Genomic DNA, 17548 nt, shown 5'->3' with positions numbered 1-17548 from the left:
CTGAGAGAAAACAGATCAGGCTAGTGCAGTACAACTGTATCCACACTCCCTAACTTCCATTCCACACTCAAAACATGTGACAAAATGCTGTAGATACTAAGTGAGACACCCAAACCACAGGGACCAGCAGCACTAGGACCTGCACAAGCCCTGTACTGAGCAAAGGACAAAAGGTATCTCTCCTTCTTCAACCTCCTTTGATTTTGGAGAAAAAGCATGAATGTGATCACTACTACTTTTAATGCATAACTTCATAATTTGTATTTAATGACAAATATAAAATTCACTTAATGGAAAGAAGAGGGCATTACCATAGACTAAGTTAAGGTGGTAACATTTCAGCCTGAGAAGAGCTGTAAGGACTGTTGACATTTCACATCTGCAACCCCATCAGGAATAACAGCTGCGGTTACACACAGCTACAAACACATTTGGAAGAGACAGGTATTTCCAAACATTTTCTTGATGTTATATATAAGTAGTGTATAAGTATATATATATGCTAGTATATAAGCAAGTGTTGCATGAAGCTGTCCCTTCTTATTTTGCACTATTCAATTTACCTGACAAATTTAAAATCAGGCTGAGTCTACAGAGAGAGAGCATGTGCCCATCCCTCTCCTTGTTTGAAGAGTATGAGCAGCTTTAAAAAACAAGCAAGCAGCAAATCCCACTGCTGTGAAAACATATCTTGTTACAATGCCCAGCATAAGCCACAAGTATTTTGAGAAGGTCCAAACTGCACTTACAATCTTACCAAAACCCTCACATTCACTGCTAAATCAGCTAGCTTACTAAAATATATCAGAGCAGGCAAGAACGTGATGAAGGCTATCTTCCTGGTGCAGAAGATTAATTCATCATTCATGTCTAGAGAGTTCTACAGCACTTTTAACAGAGCACATATGGATTGAGCATAGTGATCTATATAATTTCCTTTCAGGATATGGGTCTATATTGAAAAACAGTCCCCAAACAGCAACTGCCAGAGGACAAAGACCTTCAAATATCACTATGCAGGAAGAACAGGTAGGGCTGTCATCTGTACACTCCACTAAATATTTCAGAGGTGATTTAAGACACAACTGTGCTCCATAGCTCTACTGGAGATTGCTGTTTCCAGAGCAGGATCAGCAAAGCAAAAGGTCTGTCTGTACCTTCAGTGCTGCATCACACAGCCTGCCATCTCCAGCAGCTGAAGCAGAGGCACATGGTCCCTTCAGATTTTACTGTAGTGGCAAAATTGCCAGCATAAAGGCAGAGGGCACAGCGTGAAAAAAAGAAAAACAAAACCCAGACTTTGAGAGTTTCAGAGCTGATGTCAGAACATCCAGCGATCAGGCAGGAGCTGCACTAGCCCGTGGTGCTTGCAGACTGCTGTTACAGGCCAGAGGTGAAACACCTCAGCAGATGCATAATGAAATGCAGAGTTTCACCTCTTTGCATTATGTTCAATTAACCAAAGCAACTGTGTTCAGCCAAGTCACAGGGAATTTTCTAAAGATAGCTAATGTTGCTTTGGGCCTTCTAGAAATATGCTTCCAGTACTTGCCTTCCACCACTCCTGTGCTGCTCAAAGCCTCTCATCAGAAAACAGCAGCAACTTGGATGTATTCACCTTGAAACAAAGGGATTAGAAAGACAGCTAGAAAGGAAAAAATCGAACTCAAAGACCCCTGCATCAGCAAACCGAGAATAAGACTAGAGAAGCAGAGAGAGCAAACAGGAGCATTCACCCCAATTATCTCCAGAATCCAGGACAAACCCTTCACTCGTGCCCAGTGCCGCCACCACTGACTGCCTGTGTGCTGCTGCTGCAGCATCACTGCCTTACACCCACAGACTCCTCTGCAGCTGCCTGTTGAGCTGGAAATTTGATACACTGCAAAGGTTGCTGACAGCCAGAGGCTGCTCCCTTGTCTATAAAATATCCTGTAATAAATTACATTACAGATTGGGGAAAAGGATTCGGAAGAGCGAGAATTAAAACACAACCTTATGAGAGCTAAATGAGACCAATTAAAGGAGATTTGCTACAAGTGCTGAGGGATTTTGACCTGAGCTGTAATCAGGGATAGATATGCATTCCTTTAAAAGAGGAAAACGAGCAAGACATCATGTGTAAACAACTCTGCCAATTAAAATGAAATGGATTATCTTATCTGTGCAGCTCTGAGCAGAGAATCACCACATATTCCAGATATACCACAGAGTGATCTGAGAGAGCCATTCAATCCTCTGAAACAAGGCTCAGTGATGGGGAGATAGGCTGTGGTTCAGGACACATCGAAATCTCAGCTGCATTTGGTTATTTTCCCTTCCCCCATTTAAAAAACAAACAAGCATGGAATTAAAAATGTAAATACAAAAGTAGTCTCAAGCTATTTTTATCAGGCCCCTACATGAATTCTGATGCAGATCAGACTGAAGGTTAGGCACAACAGTGAAACATGCTTTATGCAAAATTCATGCAGCAGATCCCACCATCACTGCACTACTAGATGCTGCTGGGAGACACTGCTTGCCCGGGCACACACTGACATCCTGATAAACAATCACACATATTATACCATACCTCAACACACCGATTCTCTCTCAATTTTTCTGTATCACAATTTCATTTTTCTGCCAGATCGGCCCCCAGTCTCCATTCTGATACCCAGTTTGAAAACCCATAGCCACAAGCAAAAGTAATTTCTGCGACTGGAGCAAAAAAATTTGACATGGACAGATGTACCACTACTCTTGCTCTCAGCTTCTTTTGAGCTGCACCTTTTTTTGAAAATTCCAGTTCTTCATAGTTCATATCTACATGCAAAAAAGAAGTTTTACAAAGACTGAAGAAATACTGAAACAAAGGAAGAGAAGATCCATTAGGAAACCATGTTCAAGAAACAAGGAAAACAGTACCATATGCTTAAGGAAGGACAAAAACTAAAAGCGAAGAACAAACAAAAAGAGGAATTTGGGATAAGGAAGGAATATTTAAGAAGAAAGCAGCAAGTGGACAAGATAATAACTGTAAGAGACATGTACTTGCTCACAGCTGCTGACAACAGAAAGTTTTTAGACCATTCTATGCTGGCTGCCAGATTTAAGCAGAGATTTCCCTCTGGCTCAAAACTGGTCTACTGGAGTCAGGCTGTTTTTGGAACCAACAATCTCAACACACCACAATCACTTTTGTGCAGGGTGAAAAACAAACTAAAACGCCTTTCTATGTCCATTCTGTCAGCAGACCAGTTATCTCGGTGCCATGAAAACAGCTGCACTGAGAAGCCCAATGCAAAAACACTGCTCAAACCCACTGTGGACAGGGCGCCTCAGGTGTCCGTGCAGCAGCTCTGCAGGGCTTTGGGATCACTGTAGGGTGCACAGCCAGCTCACATGGGCAATGCCAGCACGAGTGGGCACCCAGGTCAATAAACTCTTGGGGCCAATGCTAAGCTTCTAACTTTTTCTGGCTCTCCGGGTGTATCTGTCCACGACGTGCCCCTCCATACTGCCATCATTCAAAATTTCCCAGCCCAATTACCACAGATAATTGACTGCACATAACCTGAACAATTCATCAGAAGTTTCTAGTTTACCTCTGCCACAAAGGACAAAGTTACATTTCCTAATGAGAAATGCACATACAATTAACAACTCTGAATACTTCTTTGGCAAAATTGGTCACAAAGGATCCCAGTGTGGAGTAGCATAACTTGCGGCTGAATTCAGATGTGTGACATTTGCTCACTTCTAATTCAGGCAACACAGTTTACTCACTCTTGTATAAGCAAACAGGGATGTCTCATGCTTTTATTTATCCTTTTACTTCTGCAAAAAATATTTTAACAACTAAAATATGATGGGAAATACTACAGGAACGATTCCTCACGTTCCATCAGCTTTCTGTATGCAATTTTTGTCGTCTTTATAGTAGCACAACTGTACCACGTTTGGCCCGCTCTAAGCGCAGCCCCCAGGCAGCAGCGTGTGCAGCACGGGCAGTGCAGCCGCAGCCTCGCCACGGGGACAGGAGCATCCCCCGTCCCGGTGCACGCCGACCACTCCGGCCGGTCCCGCCGTACTCAGCAACCTCGCCGCTCGCAACACGGCGCCGTGGGGTAAACAAAGCTGGAGCGAGGCCGGGAGCGCAGCTCCGGCCCAGGACCCCGCTCCCCGCCGGCGGCCGGAGCTCGGGGGGCTCCGAGGGGCGGCAGCCGCAATGGGGCAGGGACTGCCGCTCCCCGCCGTGTGTCGGGGGCCCGGCGTCCGACAAAAGCAGCCGGGCAGGGCTGCGAAACCTTCGGCCTCGGGTACGGCCGGCACGGAGCACCGTGCAGGGGCACGGGCCCCCGGAGGGGGCTCCCGGCGGGGACCCCCGGCCGCACAGGTGGCTCCGGGGCGGGGGGCAACGCTCTCCGCACCGCCCGCCCCGACCCCCCCGCCTCCTCCCACGCCCCGGCCCCTCACAGACCGCCCCCACCCGCGACCATCGCCCCCGGCCAGCACAACTTCCCCCGGCCCCGCCAGCGCCGCTCGCTCTGCCCCGCCGCCCTCCGCGCCGAGCCGAGCCGGACCGGGCCGAGCCGCCGCCACCGCGCTGCCCTCCTCCACCTCACCTGCCGCAAGGAGGCCCTGCCGAGCGGGCAGGGCACGGGTCCCGGAGGGAGAGCGGACGGGCGTCCCCCGGCGCCGCGAGCAGCGCTCAGGCCGGTCGCGGCCCGCCGGCTCCGGGGCGCTGCGCGTCCGTCCGGCCGCTGGGGGAGCCGCGGCCGCGCCGCCCGGCCGCCATCTTCCGCGGGGAGGGAGGGACGGGCGAGGGAGGGGCGCGGGGCCCCGCCCGCCGGGGAGGGCTCGGCCCGGGGTCCCGCGGCAGCCGCGCCCCGCACACAAACACGTGGCGGGGGCTTCCCCGCGGCCCCCAGCAGGAGCGGGCACCGGCGGTACCGCCACGGCCCGGTGATGCCCGGCACGGTCGCGGCCGCCGCGATCCCGGCAGCGCGGAAGGCGTGGGATGCCCGGGAAAGCAGTCGGTAGGGATTGACACTGCTGTGACATCGCCGGCAGCAGCCTCCCGAGAAACACAAACACGCACGGTGCAATTTGCTACGTTGAAGAGGTGGAGGAAATTGTAGTAGGAAGCCAGAATGGGATGTGAAGCCACATCACAGAAACATTCTCAGGGGAGGCTGGAGGAGTGGACAATAGTCTGCGAATGCTATCACACGGTCCTGCTTTTGGATCTGCTGTGGAGAAAGAACCCACCGTGCTGCAGACTGCGAACATTTGGGACAGGTTAATACGACTGGGACGTGGAGCGGTCAAAAGCCACAGAAGAGGAGCAAGCAAAGGGAAAGCAGGTGCTCAGGAAATAAGGCCTCATGTTGGCAAGGTAGCACTTCCCATCCTGTTGTCAGAGGATTGCTGGCACCTTGTGAATAATTCTGAGAACATCCTCAAAAAAGCAATGCAATATGTAGGTAGATTTGCTGTACAGGAACCTGCTCCACTACTGAAAAGTTTAAAAAGCTCGAAAGTCATGGTTCACAGACACACTTATAGAGGGCTTTTAACCTTCAGCTAATCAATTTGCGCTTGAAGCACTGACCGGGCTTCTGCAAGCCTGTTAAGCCCATGTTAGCAGGTGAATCAAAAAACCTGAAGAAAAGCAGACAAAGGTATGAGCAATCATATCTTAGTGTGCTTCAAAAGCCCTGTTCTGCCTCTGGCTGACAGCACCCCTACCTCAGCAGAGGTTGATGAGGCAGCTGCTCCCACCACCTGCAGTCACATTGCACAGGTCTGTGCTGCCAAAATACCCAGCAGCACATCTTTTAACACGTGACTGCATTTCTGTTGAGTTAAGCCAAACACATGCCATAGTGTTCACATCAGATTAATATAGTCCCCCTGCCTGCAGCCATCCCAAATCTAGCATGGCAGCAACAGGTGATGCCCAGTCTACCACAGATACTGCACTTTCCAAAACAGCTGATCAAATCTGAGCCAACAGGAGGACTATGTAGCAGCTCAGCACTTTGTGTCATGTGCTTATAACATTTATCATCCAGTACTACATTCTGTGAAATGGGATTTACCATTTCGAAGCACAACTTGATATTCTGGTTTAAAAAAAAAAATTTAAAAAAAGTATTTTCAGGAGGGTATGTTGTACACTATAGTTTGCTATACAGATGCAAGAGTATCAGTTTAAAACTCCATTTAAATGTGCCATGGAATAAATTACCCAAAATATGCCCCATCTTTCCAAGCCTCTCCTTGGTCCTCAAACAACCAGCACAGAATTTGTCTGCTTTCCTTCTCATTTCACCACAAAGCAGCTCTCCATCCCACTGTCCTCACTGCCTTTCTAGCTACCACATGTGTAACCTCCTCTACTCACTTGCAAGACACCTTCAACTCCATCTCGCATCTCCGCTCTCTTCCTCACACTCCAAACCACTCTGAGTGCTTGGTTTTATGACTCCCATCTTCCAGGTTATCATATTGCTCTGTGCCTATCTCACTTAGCATGTGCTATCCCTGGCAACATTGCACTTTGCTGAAGCAATTTCTCTTCCTTAAGGCTACATAAACCGTCTTTCCCTGGATATTCCATTTAATACCTCAGGCCTGTTTCTTCCTAAAAGGAAAGTTGAAGATTAAATGTCTTGCTGTTTCTGTTGAGGCTCAATACAGTCTTTGTAAGAGGTATGGAAGATTTTTACTGATATTGTAACAGAGTAGAAGATGATAAAACTTGCTGACTTACCATAGATAAAACTATTTCAGCATTAATACTGTTTTGGAATTAACAAGACTGAAATCTGTTTACAATTCTTAAAAACATTTAAAACTACACCAAGTTTGGGCCTTTTTTATACAAGAAAAATATGCTAAATCTAAAGCAATGAATTTCAAATGTCACTTTAGTAGAACGTATCTTTTTTGTATAAGTAATTTTTTCAGTTTATTTTGAACTCCTAGGCAAGCAGTAAGAAACAAACAAACGCTTTCTGGAACAGGAACTACCAAACAGCAACAGCACTGCTCTGACTACTGATGTAACCTATAGCACGATCCAATGTAAACAAGCCTCTGAAGCAGAGCCCTGGTGCCATTTTTGCAGGCTGTCCTCTGTTGGTATGAGCACTACTCTATCCCACAGAAGCATGAAGGAGAAATAAACAATGATGAGACTGTATTTCATTGCAAGTACTGGCCAAATCCCAAGGCTGCCAACATGCAGTCATATGATGCATTAACAAAATGGCTTTCTGTGAATAAGTGTCACCTGCCCATCCACTCATGGATAATTATGATAAAATTATATAAATTGCCACAGATTAGGCACAACCACCTTTCCCTCTCCCCCATTCACCAGTGCTTTAGAGGACCCTCCTGTGGCACAAAAAACTTTCAGAACGAGATTTTATTAACTTTATTATAGTCATCTTTTCCTTGTAGCCAGTCTGCCTTAAAAAACCACGAACATAGGCATTTTTGTTTCCTAATACTTGTTAAGTACATAAGAAATTGGCTTAAAATTCTTCAGAGTACTACACACCAGCCAGTAAATTCCTATTCCTTACCAGCAGGCAAAGAGGACATTCTGGCAGGTAAAGACTTCTCAGACACTCAGGATCTCAAGGGAAAAATTCATAATCTTCCACTCAAGCCACTTTAAGTGCCCCCAAAGGATCACCTTTCTCTACTCTTAAATAAATGTATACCAAACCCAAATAAACAAGCATTCCAGGTGCATTAATCTGCAGTCCCAAATCTTTCAAATTCTCAGGCAAAAAAAAATCATCTGTGATGTATGGCAGCAATACCACCTAGCTGCTCTGCAGCACTGCTCATCAGTCTCTCACAGTGGTTTCTACAGAGGTCAGGTTATTGTCTGCATGGACAAATGGGAAAGCTGAAACACAGAGCACACAGCTGCCTTATCTGCAGTCACCCTGCAAAGCCATAGCAAACCAAAACCAGATCACAAATCCAATCATTAGTCAAATGCTCTATCAATTACATATAAGTAAGAAGTAATAATTTTCATAATAAATAAAAAGGATGTTGACGTTCAAGGTCCAGTTCTGCTCATGCTTCTCCCCACATCTCATAGATACTATAAGTATAGGAACATCCTGCCAGGCCTTTGTGCCACTAGACCAGCAAGTAAGAGTAGACCAATCCTACTTTAAGAGGAAATCTACTTGGGCATAAATAAAATCTACCATCAATTATAGGTCTCCCATAGAATAATCCACCTATGTATACAATCATGCACGTGCATAAACTGGGAGGGAACTTAAAAAACCATGCTCACACACTTGTCTTTGGTAGTAAGATGGCAAAACTTCATCTAATAAGATGAACAGAATTTAACCAACATACTGGGAAGTAATGTTGTGGGAGTATCCCTGTTTGACAGCTCAATACTGGAGCTATTACAATGCAGGGAAGTACTATTCCCAATCCCAGCTGTCAGCTAAAACATAAGACATAAAACAGGCCCCATATATATGCTACAATAAATATTCCTGACTTGAGTGTTAGCCTGACTATTTTGCTTTCAGTAAGTGTTTAAATTACTCTTATCCTGGTTAAAAGAGCTACTGAAAACATAGGAGATCATCACTAATTTTCTGAGTACCTTCCTAGTGCTTATCAGCTCATACATTTCTTCAAAGATCATTAAGGCAGGATTAACTGCTTCAGGAGAAACCTTACCTGATGAATGCTCTTGCTTCATATGTCAGAAATGAGAGCAGAACGTCTCTTTGCTCCCGAAATAGCAGGAGCCATTTCTGCTGGGCACAGATTGCCTTCAGCCCCAGTAAAATAGACTGTATAACTCTTACCTTCTCCCTTTAAGCAGTAAGGACGCTTTTTTCCTCCTGTTTCATCTAGCAGCAAAAGTAATCATCTCTTTAAGCAGCAACAGCTGACACCTATTTACTGGGTAATTGCTGCAGTTAAAGGGGATTAAGCACAATGAACTCGCTTTCAAGTGATAAGGCAAGGCCACCCCCTCCCCTTTGCTGTGCTTTCCCAGACACACCTGAGAAGAACTCAGGGGCATGAGCACAGCCAGGCCTGCCAAATGGGGGGCCACATGCTGGCTAGAGCCCCTTAGCCTTAGCTGCAGCCAGTACCAAAACGAGATGTGTGTCCCCCGCGCAGCCACAGCAGTGGCTGTGCCAGACACGAGGCCAGCGGGTGGCAGAGCGGCGGAGAAGCCCCGGGGCATCTCTGTCCCCCACAGCCGCGCTGGGCAGGACTCGGCACGGGAGGGCAGCACCTGCTGCGGCCTCACGGCTCTCAGAGCAGCTGAGATCTGCACGGAGGGAAGTAACAGGGAAACGGCAAAGTAGCAAAGGCTGAGCGGGACAAAGCCTACTTAATGGGGCATACATCAAATGCTAATACCAAGATATGAAATGCTAACAACAAGGGGCAGTATAAAAACAAAAGTTAAATCCAACTAACTTTTAACTTAAGAAGTGATGTTTACACTGCTAGACCTGACAATTTCTGTGCCTCTGCAGGAGCATCCCAGCTAGGACACAAAATACACTATTGACAATTAACTAAGTCACACAACTTGAGATCAGCATGTTTACATCAGGCAACCCAAATAGCAAGATAGCTTCTCCCACAAGGAATCTCAAATACTGGTGAGGAAAACAAAGACCAGGAAAGGAAGCAACAGCATAGATTTGCCAAGGATCAGGCTATTGGGAAAAAAAGGAGAATTTCCTTATTTTCCCTGGTCTGTCAGGGAAATGCCATAAAGGTAATTTTAACAGGTTCTGGTTCTGTCATCCTTTTGTTTTTAATGCCAGTATTCTCGGCTCCCCGCCTTGTAGGTATAGTAACTTTTTAAACATTACATTTTTAAATGACACAGGAAAAAAACCTCCTCTATCAATTGATTCTTATCCCAGAAGTACCAATTTCATATTTTTCCATGGTTTAGGAGAATAATGTGACATTCCAAACTTTACACTGTTTAAATGTTATTTTATTAAATATCTTCAGTTCAAGGTTTCATTGTAACAAAGCTATGAAGGTTCTACCAACATTCAGACCAAACAAACAAACACTAGCTAACTTTAATTATTTCTATATCATGCAAAAATTCTGCATCAAATGCCTTCCATTTCCTGTTTAAAATGTGATATTTATAATATATATTATATAGATGCTTACATTAGCCCCATAAGAGAACATTAAGAATGCTAAAGGTGTACAGCTGTGTTTGATAATGGCCATACCAAGCTAAGGTTCTCATTAACTTAAAAGGAAAAAAACAAACAAAAAAAATCCAAAGGAGTTTGTCTCCAAGACTGTGCAAAAACAAAAAACCCAACAGTTCTGTTCTTTTAAAATTTTCTCTGAAAGATGCATATACTTAATACAGAGGGTTCTCTTCTTTAACTATTAATAATCATCAGGTAAAGAGACAAGGAAGATCAGACCGAAAGAAGGCATGCATAATGTTTTGTATTAATCTTTTTTAAATGGTGTCCTTGTAATCTGTTTGCTCTCTTTGTGGCTTAAAAAAATTCTGAATGGCATATCAAGGCTTTTGCTTTTCTACTTCACTCACTGGCTTAGTGCTGTCTTAAAAATGTTTTGAAATAATAAAATCCAGTGTTTGCCCCCCCATGGGTACAATCCCCTCCTCACTCCTCCCCTAGGATAGTGGAGGGAGGAAGAAAAGGATGTTTGCTCAAACAAACCTGGCAAGTGTGGATGGTCTTTTCCTTCATCAGTGGTTAGCTGATCTAATCCTGGTGTGGGATAGCACCTCTCCAACAAAGGGAGCAGAGCGCTATCTGCTGCAAAGTGACAGCTCCACTTTGTGCAAACGCTTTTATTTTCTGCATTTTATTGAATAAGGATTAAAATTCCAAATTGTCTTTCTTCTCTTCTATATTCTGCTAAAAGATTGCCACACACTTAGTATGCTGTCAAGGCAATCATTTTAACTCCCTCTAGAGATCCAAAAAATGATTAGGGGTAGATAAATTCAGATAAAAGCCCATTCCGACTTCTGCAAGTGATGCCTTCCCTTGGTCAAGACAAATCCCATCAGATCTGCCAGAAAGGCCATTTTCTTCTTGGGGCTAGGCTCCTTCCTTGGTAAGGTCAACAAAACACTTCCACATCCCCCACCCAATGAATAAAGGAACTGAACTCCTTTTGCAGCAAAGAAAAGAAAGGAAGATGAATTGGCCCAAAGGACGAATATCAGATCACGTGCTCATGCCCTTTCCCCTCTGCTTCATGAGGTATCCTCTAACACCCAGAGGCAACACGGGCTGGGGGTGGCCTGGATTCCTTCAGCTACAGCTTTTGAGGTTCTGATCTGATAGTTTTCTGTGTTACAACATCACTGTAAAAAATAGAAAAATTATCCAAATAAACACTAGGAAACATGACACTTACAAACATCAGATGGGTTAGTGATGGGGAGAAGCACCTGGCTGGGGCTGCTGGCTCCCACTGCTATTTTACTGGAGACCAACAAATTAAACAGGAGGCCAGGTAACCCCTTTAATTCTACGGGTGCATATATTTCAGTATAAAAAACACACACTATTTATGCCTCATATAGGAGTGTATGTGCAAGTTTTCATGAAGAACATAACACTAAGTTTTTTGTCTGCTTCCTAAGGAACATGTGTTCTGCAGCACTGTGGATCCCAACTATGCTACTAAAAAGGAAAAAAAAATAGAAAATCCCATACAAACAATCCCATACCCTCTTCCTCTAAAATCTCTGCTCTTAATGAAATGATTTTTTTGTTTTATTAAATTAAATAATCTGGCTTCAAAACTCCATGTTTGTCCAGGTAGTGGCTGTTTCTAAAACCAGTATCACTAAAGAACAAGCTTCTATTCAAGTCATATTCACTTAAACCCATTTTTAAATCCCTACTTCCATCTTTAGTTTTAAATCAACATTCCATTTTGCTTTAGTTCTTAAAAAAAAAAAAAAGAAAAAAAAAAAAAAGAAGAAAATAAAGTCTGTTTTGGGATCCAGCAGCCGAGCAACCAGGTTTCTGTAGCGTTCTTGCTGTGCAGAAATCGAAGAAGAAACAGGCTGAAGTCAGACTGCTGGGCAACAGGAAGAGAAGCACCTCCTCTCTCTTGAACCCCAGTCTTCACACTGGCTCCTCTGGGGTCTCCTTGCCACCTCTCACCGACTGTAGTTGCAGCACAGCCTGAATGTGGTGTTAACTTCCACCGTCGCTTTGCGGAGCACAGTTCAGCCATCCGCTGTTCAAGCTGCCTCCTTTCTTGCTCTCCCTCTCTCTTTCTCTCCTTCACTTTTGCTTTCCCCCTTACTTCATTTCTGAAAGATGTTCCGGCTGCTGCCACTTTCTTAGCCCTGGGGGAGGGGGCACGTTGGATAATCTGTCATTTATTTAGCATTATTCCTGTTTTTCATTATTTTATACAAACAACATGTCTTTTTTTTTAGGTTTAAAAACACCTTCGTACAGCAGAAACAGACACGATGGATCCATGGAAAACAACAGAAAGGCAGTGCCCGGAGCATCAGATGCATGCAGGGTTTCGTGCATTTGGCTGCTGCCTGTTTGTAATTTGTATTTATTTTTTTAACGTCAAAACAGACATGACCGTTGCTGTCACTCAGGCACTCCAGAGCTGCTTGCTAAGAAGATATTGCCCTCCAGCTGAATATCTCCACAAGTTGCTGCAGTCACGAAGAGGTAGTGTCCACCCAGAAAGGAGAGGGGAGAACAGAACGGAAGAGGAAGGAAATAAAGCATACATTAGCTGCACACAATTAAAAAACCAAGTTTTCTACAGGCTAATTATTAGGTAGAAGGTAGAAACCCCTAACACAAGAGAAACTGGGGCTCATTAGGAGACCTCTAAAGATAAGGGGCATTCACTTCCCCTTCCAGGTGGCTGAGTGTGCCAATGAACATTAACTAATTGCTAAAATGTATTACGTGCTGCTCGGAAGCAGCCCTGGGCCCACTCTCTCATAGCCATGACCCAGAAGTTGAAGAAGTTTCCTAAGGGGTGCTCAAATGTTCCTAAAGAACATTTTCTGCCTCACTTTCCACTGGCTTTTGCCTTGAACTGAAAGGTAATTTTATTTTTCTTAGGGTTTTTATTCTTCAAACTTCAGTAATTTTGTCCCTGAACTTTCTTAATATTTCAACAAATGCATGAGCTTTTCTTTAGTTTTGTGAAATTACAGCCCTAGTGACTGCTTTGAGCAAAGGCCCTTCCTGGTTAACCTTCATGTGTCAACTTACTTGATTTACTTTGGTCAGTTTTAAGTTTGGGGTTTTTTCATGCCTGTTTAGCATTATGCTGTCATGAATGTATAGCCAAACGCTTCTTTCTACCATTTCTTAGTTTGAAAATTTTTGTAGAGTCTCCCCTATTAATCTTCTCCCTTCTTGGTTCCCACTCTCTACTTACACAGAAGTCCTCTGATTAACATCAAACTTTTTTCTGGCTGCAGTTTCCTTTTGAGATGATTTACCCAGAACTGAACTCTGCCTTCCAGGTGAGAAGAAACCACTAATTTCTATTTAAGAATTCTTACTCACCTCATTCATTCTTCATCCTTAGCTTTCACTGCACATGGGATAACACTGCTCCAAAATGATTCAGTGCATTCAGACGGGGGCTGCCCACACTGACCCCATTTGTAATTGCTTGTGGGTACACCTCCTTCAGAACTCAGAAATGCACGCAAATACTTCAATTTCTATTAGTTTACAGGGTATTTTTAAATATTGTTTTAACCAACATTTTGTGGTTTGGAAATAGCTTCTGCTCTGCAGTTTTCAGAAACCCTCCAGCACATACTTTTGGAGAGCTTCAGCATTTCCACAGCCAAGAAACATACCTCTTTTGCAGCAGACTTTCCATTCCTAAATTTCCTCAGAACTCCTAGGCATAGCCACTGAGCCATACTGATCTTTAATTTCATAATTTCTTCTGCATGTTTTTTTGGACAGACATCCAAATCCAAGACTGACATCTCCCTCACCATTTCTGTGATGAAATCTGATGCAAGTGTTTTTTGTTTTCCTGCAAAGCTTTATCCTTCTCACTGCCTTACTTCCTGGAAATTCAGCTGATTTTCCAGCTCTCTTGAAAGTATCCCTGCTTCTGGTGCCCCCAGCTGGCTTTTGCTTTTCAAATTCCATCCGTGACCTCTGCAGCTTGCTTGTGATAGTTCACATTCCTTCCCATTGCCTTCAGTAGGGTTGAATACCTCACAACACATGAATACAAACAGCTCTTGGCTTAGTCCCAAGTTGTTCACAGAACTAGGACTCAAGTAGCAACTACACTTGAGTGGTTCATCCTTAAATGACCACATTAAAAAAAGGTTGCCTCCCAGCTGTAGATATTTGTTGTGTTTGCCCTTAAATAGAAAATATTTAGTAAAAAGGTCCTAAGATTAGGAAACTTTGGGCTATAAAATGAATGTGACATATTTCAGCTTAAAACAAAAGGATGCAGAAAGGCTTTGTACATCTAATTAAAAGAAACCACTAAGGCAATAAACCAGAATGCCTTACTGCTGAAGAAGTAAATGGATCTGATGTCCTTCAGGAGCAAGCAACAATAATTTCTTCATTACATATTTTAGAGTCAAAGTTTCTTCCAATGCTGAATTGTGGCAAGTTAATTGGGGGATATTTTAAATCCTCTGATATCATTCTTTGTTTAGATTCTTTGCCCCTCTCAGTTTTCTCAACATGGTACATTAAATAGCTATTGCTTATCAGAAAATCAGTGGTAAAATTTATATTAATTAATACAAAATCCTTAGCCCTTATGGCATAGAATTTGTTCTGTATGGATTCTACAATATCCTTTCTAGAAGATGGCATAATCATCAAAATGACCCCCAGCATGGAGAGGTAGATGTGAAAGGGCCAACCTGTGCACAGCATGAGATACTCTTCCTGTCTGCTCTGGATTAGCAGTTTGCCCAAGCACAGACCTGAGCACCTGGGAGGAAGCACAGCTGCTACAAGGGTACCAATGCCCAGGAACACCTGTCTAGCACATGACTCTCATTTGTCAGGAATGGCAGATAACCCTACTGAATCCAAAGGACAGGACTTAAAGGAACACCATCTACAAGCCGACGTCTTCAGCCTACAGACAACTAAATATGGTTCTCTCACAGCCAGCTAAACAGCCTTGTTTATGCTGAACACGAAATGCTGAATTCCCACATACAGCAGCCTCAGCTGTGTGTGTGATGTAGTCCTTCCCTGAGAGTCCATACCTGCATGTGATCCTCACTGGAGAGGTGCTGCAGGAGCTCCAGAGCAGTGGTAGTGGACATTGAGCCACTTGCCATCTCGGCGGTGCCAGACACGGGTCTCCTCCGACTGCGTGGTGCGGGGCCGGCCCTGGCCGTCGATGTACTGCGTCAGGCGGATGTACGCGATGCAGGCGGCGTCCTCCCCAATGACGTGGACGTGGGGGTTCAGGATGGTCGTGTGGATTGGCTTGCTGTTCTTCGACAGTACTGGCAGGACATGCAAAACCATCAGATTCGTTTGATGACTAAGAAGGAACAGCATCCTACATTCTCCAACCTCTTCTGTATTCTACTCACCTTCCACTGGATTCTGGAATACCACAAAAATTGCTCCTGCATATTTTCAGGCAAAATCCAAGCAATTCTTTCCCCTATCACCTGTTGTTCTCCTTAGGAATTGCACACTTACTGCCAGGAATACCCTGGCCCCTTTGCCCCCACCTCCTCTGCACAGCATACTTGCCACTTTTTCAACATCAATGCTGCTGTGTCTTCAGTTATGGGGAAAGATCTTTCACTTACAGAATATCATTGCAAAGGAGTCAGTAATCAGGAGATCTTTAAGCTAGGACAGCATTAAATAAGAACAAACCTCAGAAAAGTGTTAAAATCATTCCATAATAGGCTGTTGAGACAGACAAAGTCTCTGCATATTTAGAGAACTATATATTGCCCATACTAAGGACCTTGACCTAACCCCCAAAATAAAACAGATTGAACAGCTCCGGATTTAAATTTCAATTATCTCACCCTGTGGAGACATCCAGGAAGGGAGACAAATCCCATAGTGTAAATGATAGTATTTCTCCCAACTCTTTCCTGCCCCAGGCTGACAAGGTGACCCTTATATCTATATAAAAGGTTCATTAGCAATCTGAAATCATCCAGGCACAACTCAAAGTGAAAGCATCTTCATGCCTGACTATTCAGTATGTCTACCCCAAACATACATGCTGATTTAACCAAAATCTGATCATTTTTTTCCATTCTCATATCAGTAAGAAGTCCAGTGCCTCAAACTTTTAGGCTCCTGCAGTCCATGCCAGGTACAAAACATGTCCACCTGGCAGATTGTATGACTAGAGTGAAAGGATGTAGGGTTAGAATTAAAATTGTTGCTGAACAGACTTTTTGACAGAAAGACTGCTGGCTTTTATAAATACATCATAACCCAAGCACAATCAAGGTCCTGTTTATTCTGATAACCAGTAAAAACAAAGACAATTTTCCCTCCCAAATGTGACATAAAGGAAGAATAGAGAGAAAAGTGTTAGAGTTACCAAATCTACCCACTCACAGTTTTCAAAGTAAAACTTATGGAAATCCATTCCTTCAACCAGGTTCCCCAGTGCTTCAGGTTCAAATGAGGTCAAGCCAGGATCACAGATTTTTCTGCAAAGAAAAGCAGCACAGGCTTACAGTTTGCATTTGAGCCCAAGAGCTATTCACACAGGGAAGTGCTGGTATACCATTTGACTCACACCTCGTGTCCACCTAACTACATCCCCCTACTCCAAGAAGTAAGTTCCTGAAGACTCCAGCCCTACTGAAATCAAGGAGCCAATTAGATGGCATTTCACATGAAATAAACCTCTAGGTTTCTGACTTTCCTTTTATTCTCTTTCTGCTCTTCTTGTTCCCCTCCCCTGTACTTTTCTTACAAACCCAGGACATTTTCCTGTTGTTGCTCCTGTTGGTGTTTGATACCTGACTTGATATTTATTTAGAACTCTACTATTCCATCCCTTACTCCTAACTGACGTAGGCTAAGAAGGATAAAAGCTTTTACCACCTCCTGACTGCGTGACAGCTCCTCATACCCAGGAGCCAGAGCATCACTTGCACACAAACTGATAAACAACCTGTCAGAAAGCATCTCTACTTACGTATATGCCTCAAAATCTCCATTGTTGATGGCCTCTATCAGCTGCTCTGTTATCTTAATGATCTCTTGCTTACGCACTGTGAACAAGAAGAAAGAGCAATTTAGCTGTGCTGAAGACTTCAGTAGAAATATGAGGCTAGTGGGTGCTTCCTACAAGCAATTTGTAGAGCACCATTAGTCTAGATCTCATAGAATGCTGCTCCCTGCATTCTGGAGATATGCAGTTAAGACAGTCATCTACATGAGAGTAGGGGGGCAGTGGTATGAAAGGGAAATGGTGATCCCATAATGCAGGGAAAAAGGAAATAAAGAGACCATATTCC

General features: G+C 44.0%; 2 protein-coding genes across 16 annotated transcripts in view; both read right to left on the bottom strand.

Moving 5' to 3' along the window:
* The window catches only part of NDST2 (N-deacetylase and N-sulfotransferase 2), a 130861-nt gene extending 126071 nt beyond the window's left edge, over positions 1-4790 (bottom strand). The window contains exon 1 of one of the 2 annotated variants that reach the window (XM_088168963.1): positions 4611-4790. The gene's annotated coding sequence lies outside the window, so the exon portion shown is untranslated. The remainder of the gene's footprint in view (positions 1-4610) is intronic. The other variant, XM_014879893.2, reaches the window with a different exon arrangement.
* A 5206-nt stretch (positions 4791-9996) lies between these two features.
* The window catches only part of CAMK2G (calcium/calmodulin dependent protein kinase II gamma), a 119309-nt gene continuing 111757 nt past the window's right edge, over positions 9997-17548 (bottom strand). For all 14 annotated transcript variants that reach the window (XM_088168952.1, XM_014879910.2, XM_014879911.2 and 11 more), the window contains 4 exons: positions 17227-17302; positions 16638-16732; positions 15302-15547; positions 9997-12724 (listed from right to left, as the gene is read on the bottom strand). In XM_088168952.1, coding sequence (XP_088025078.1) covers positions 15315-15547; positions 16638-16732; positions 17227-17302 — 404 coding nt within the window. In that variant the 3' untranslated portion in view covers positions 9997-12724; positions 15302-15314. The remainder of the gene's footprint in view (positions 12725-15301; positions 15548-16637; positions 16733-17226; positions 17303-17548) is intronic.

This window comes from Sturnus vulgaris, chromosome 8 (genome assembly GCF_052056855.1).
Source record: "Sturnus vulgaris isolate bStuVul1 chromosome 8, bStuVul1.hap1, whole genome shotgun sequence".
In the NCBI taxonomy this organism is placed as follows: domain Eukaryota; kingdom Metazoa; phylum Chordata; class Aves; order Passeriformes; family Sturnidae; genus Sturnus; species Sturnus vulgaris.
The sequence above is the reverse complement of the archived record's forward strand: the minus strand, read 5'-3'. Positions and strand labels throughout refer to the sequence as shown.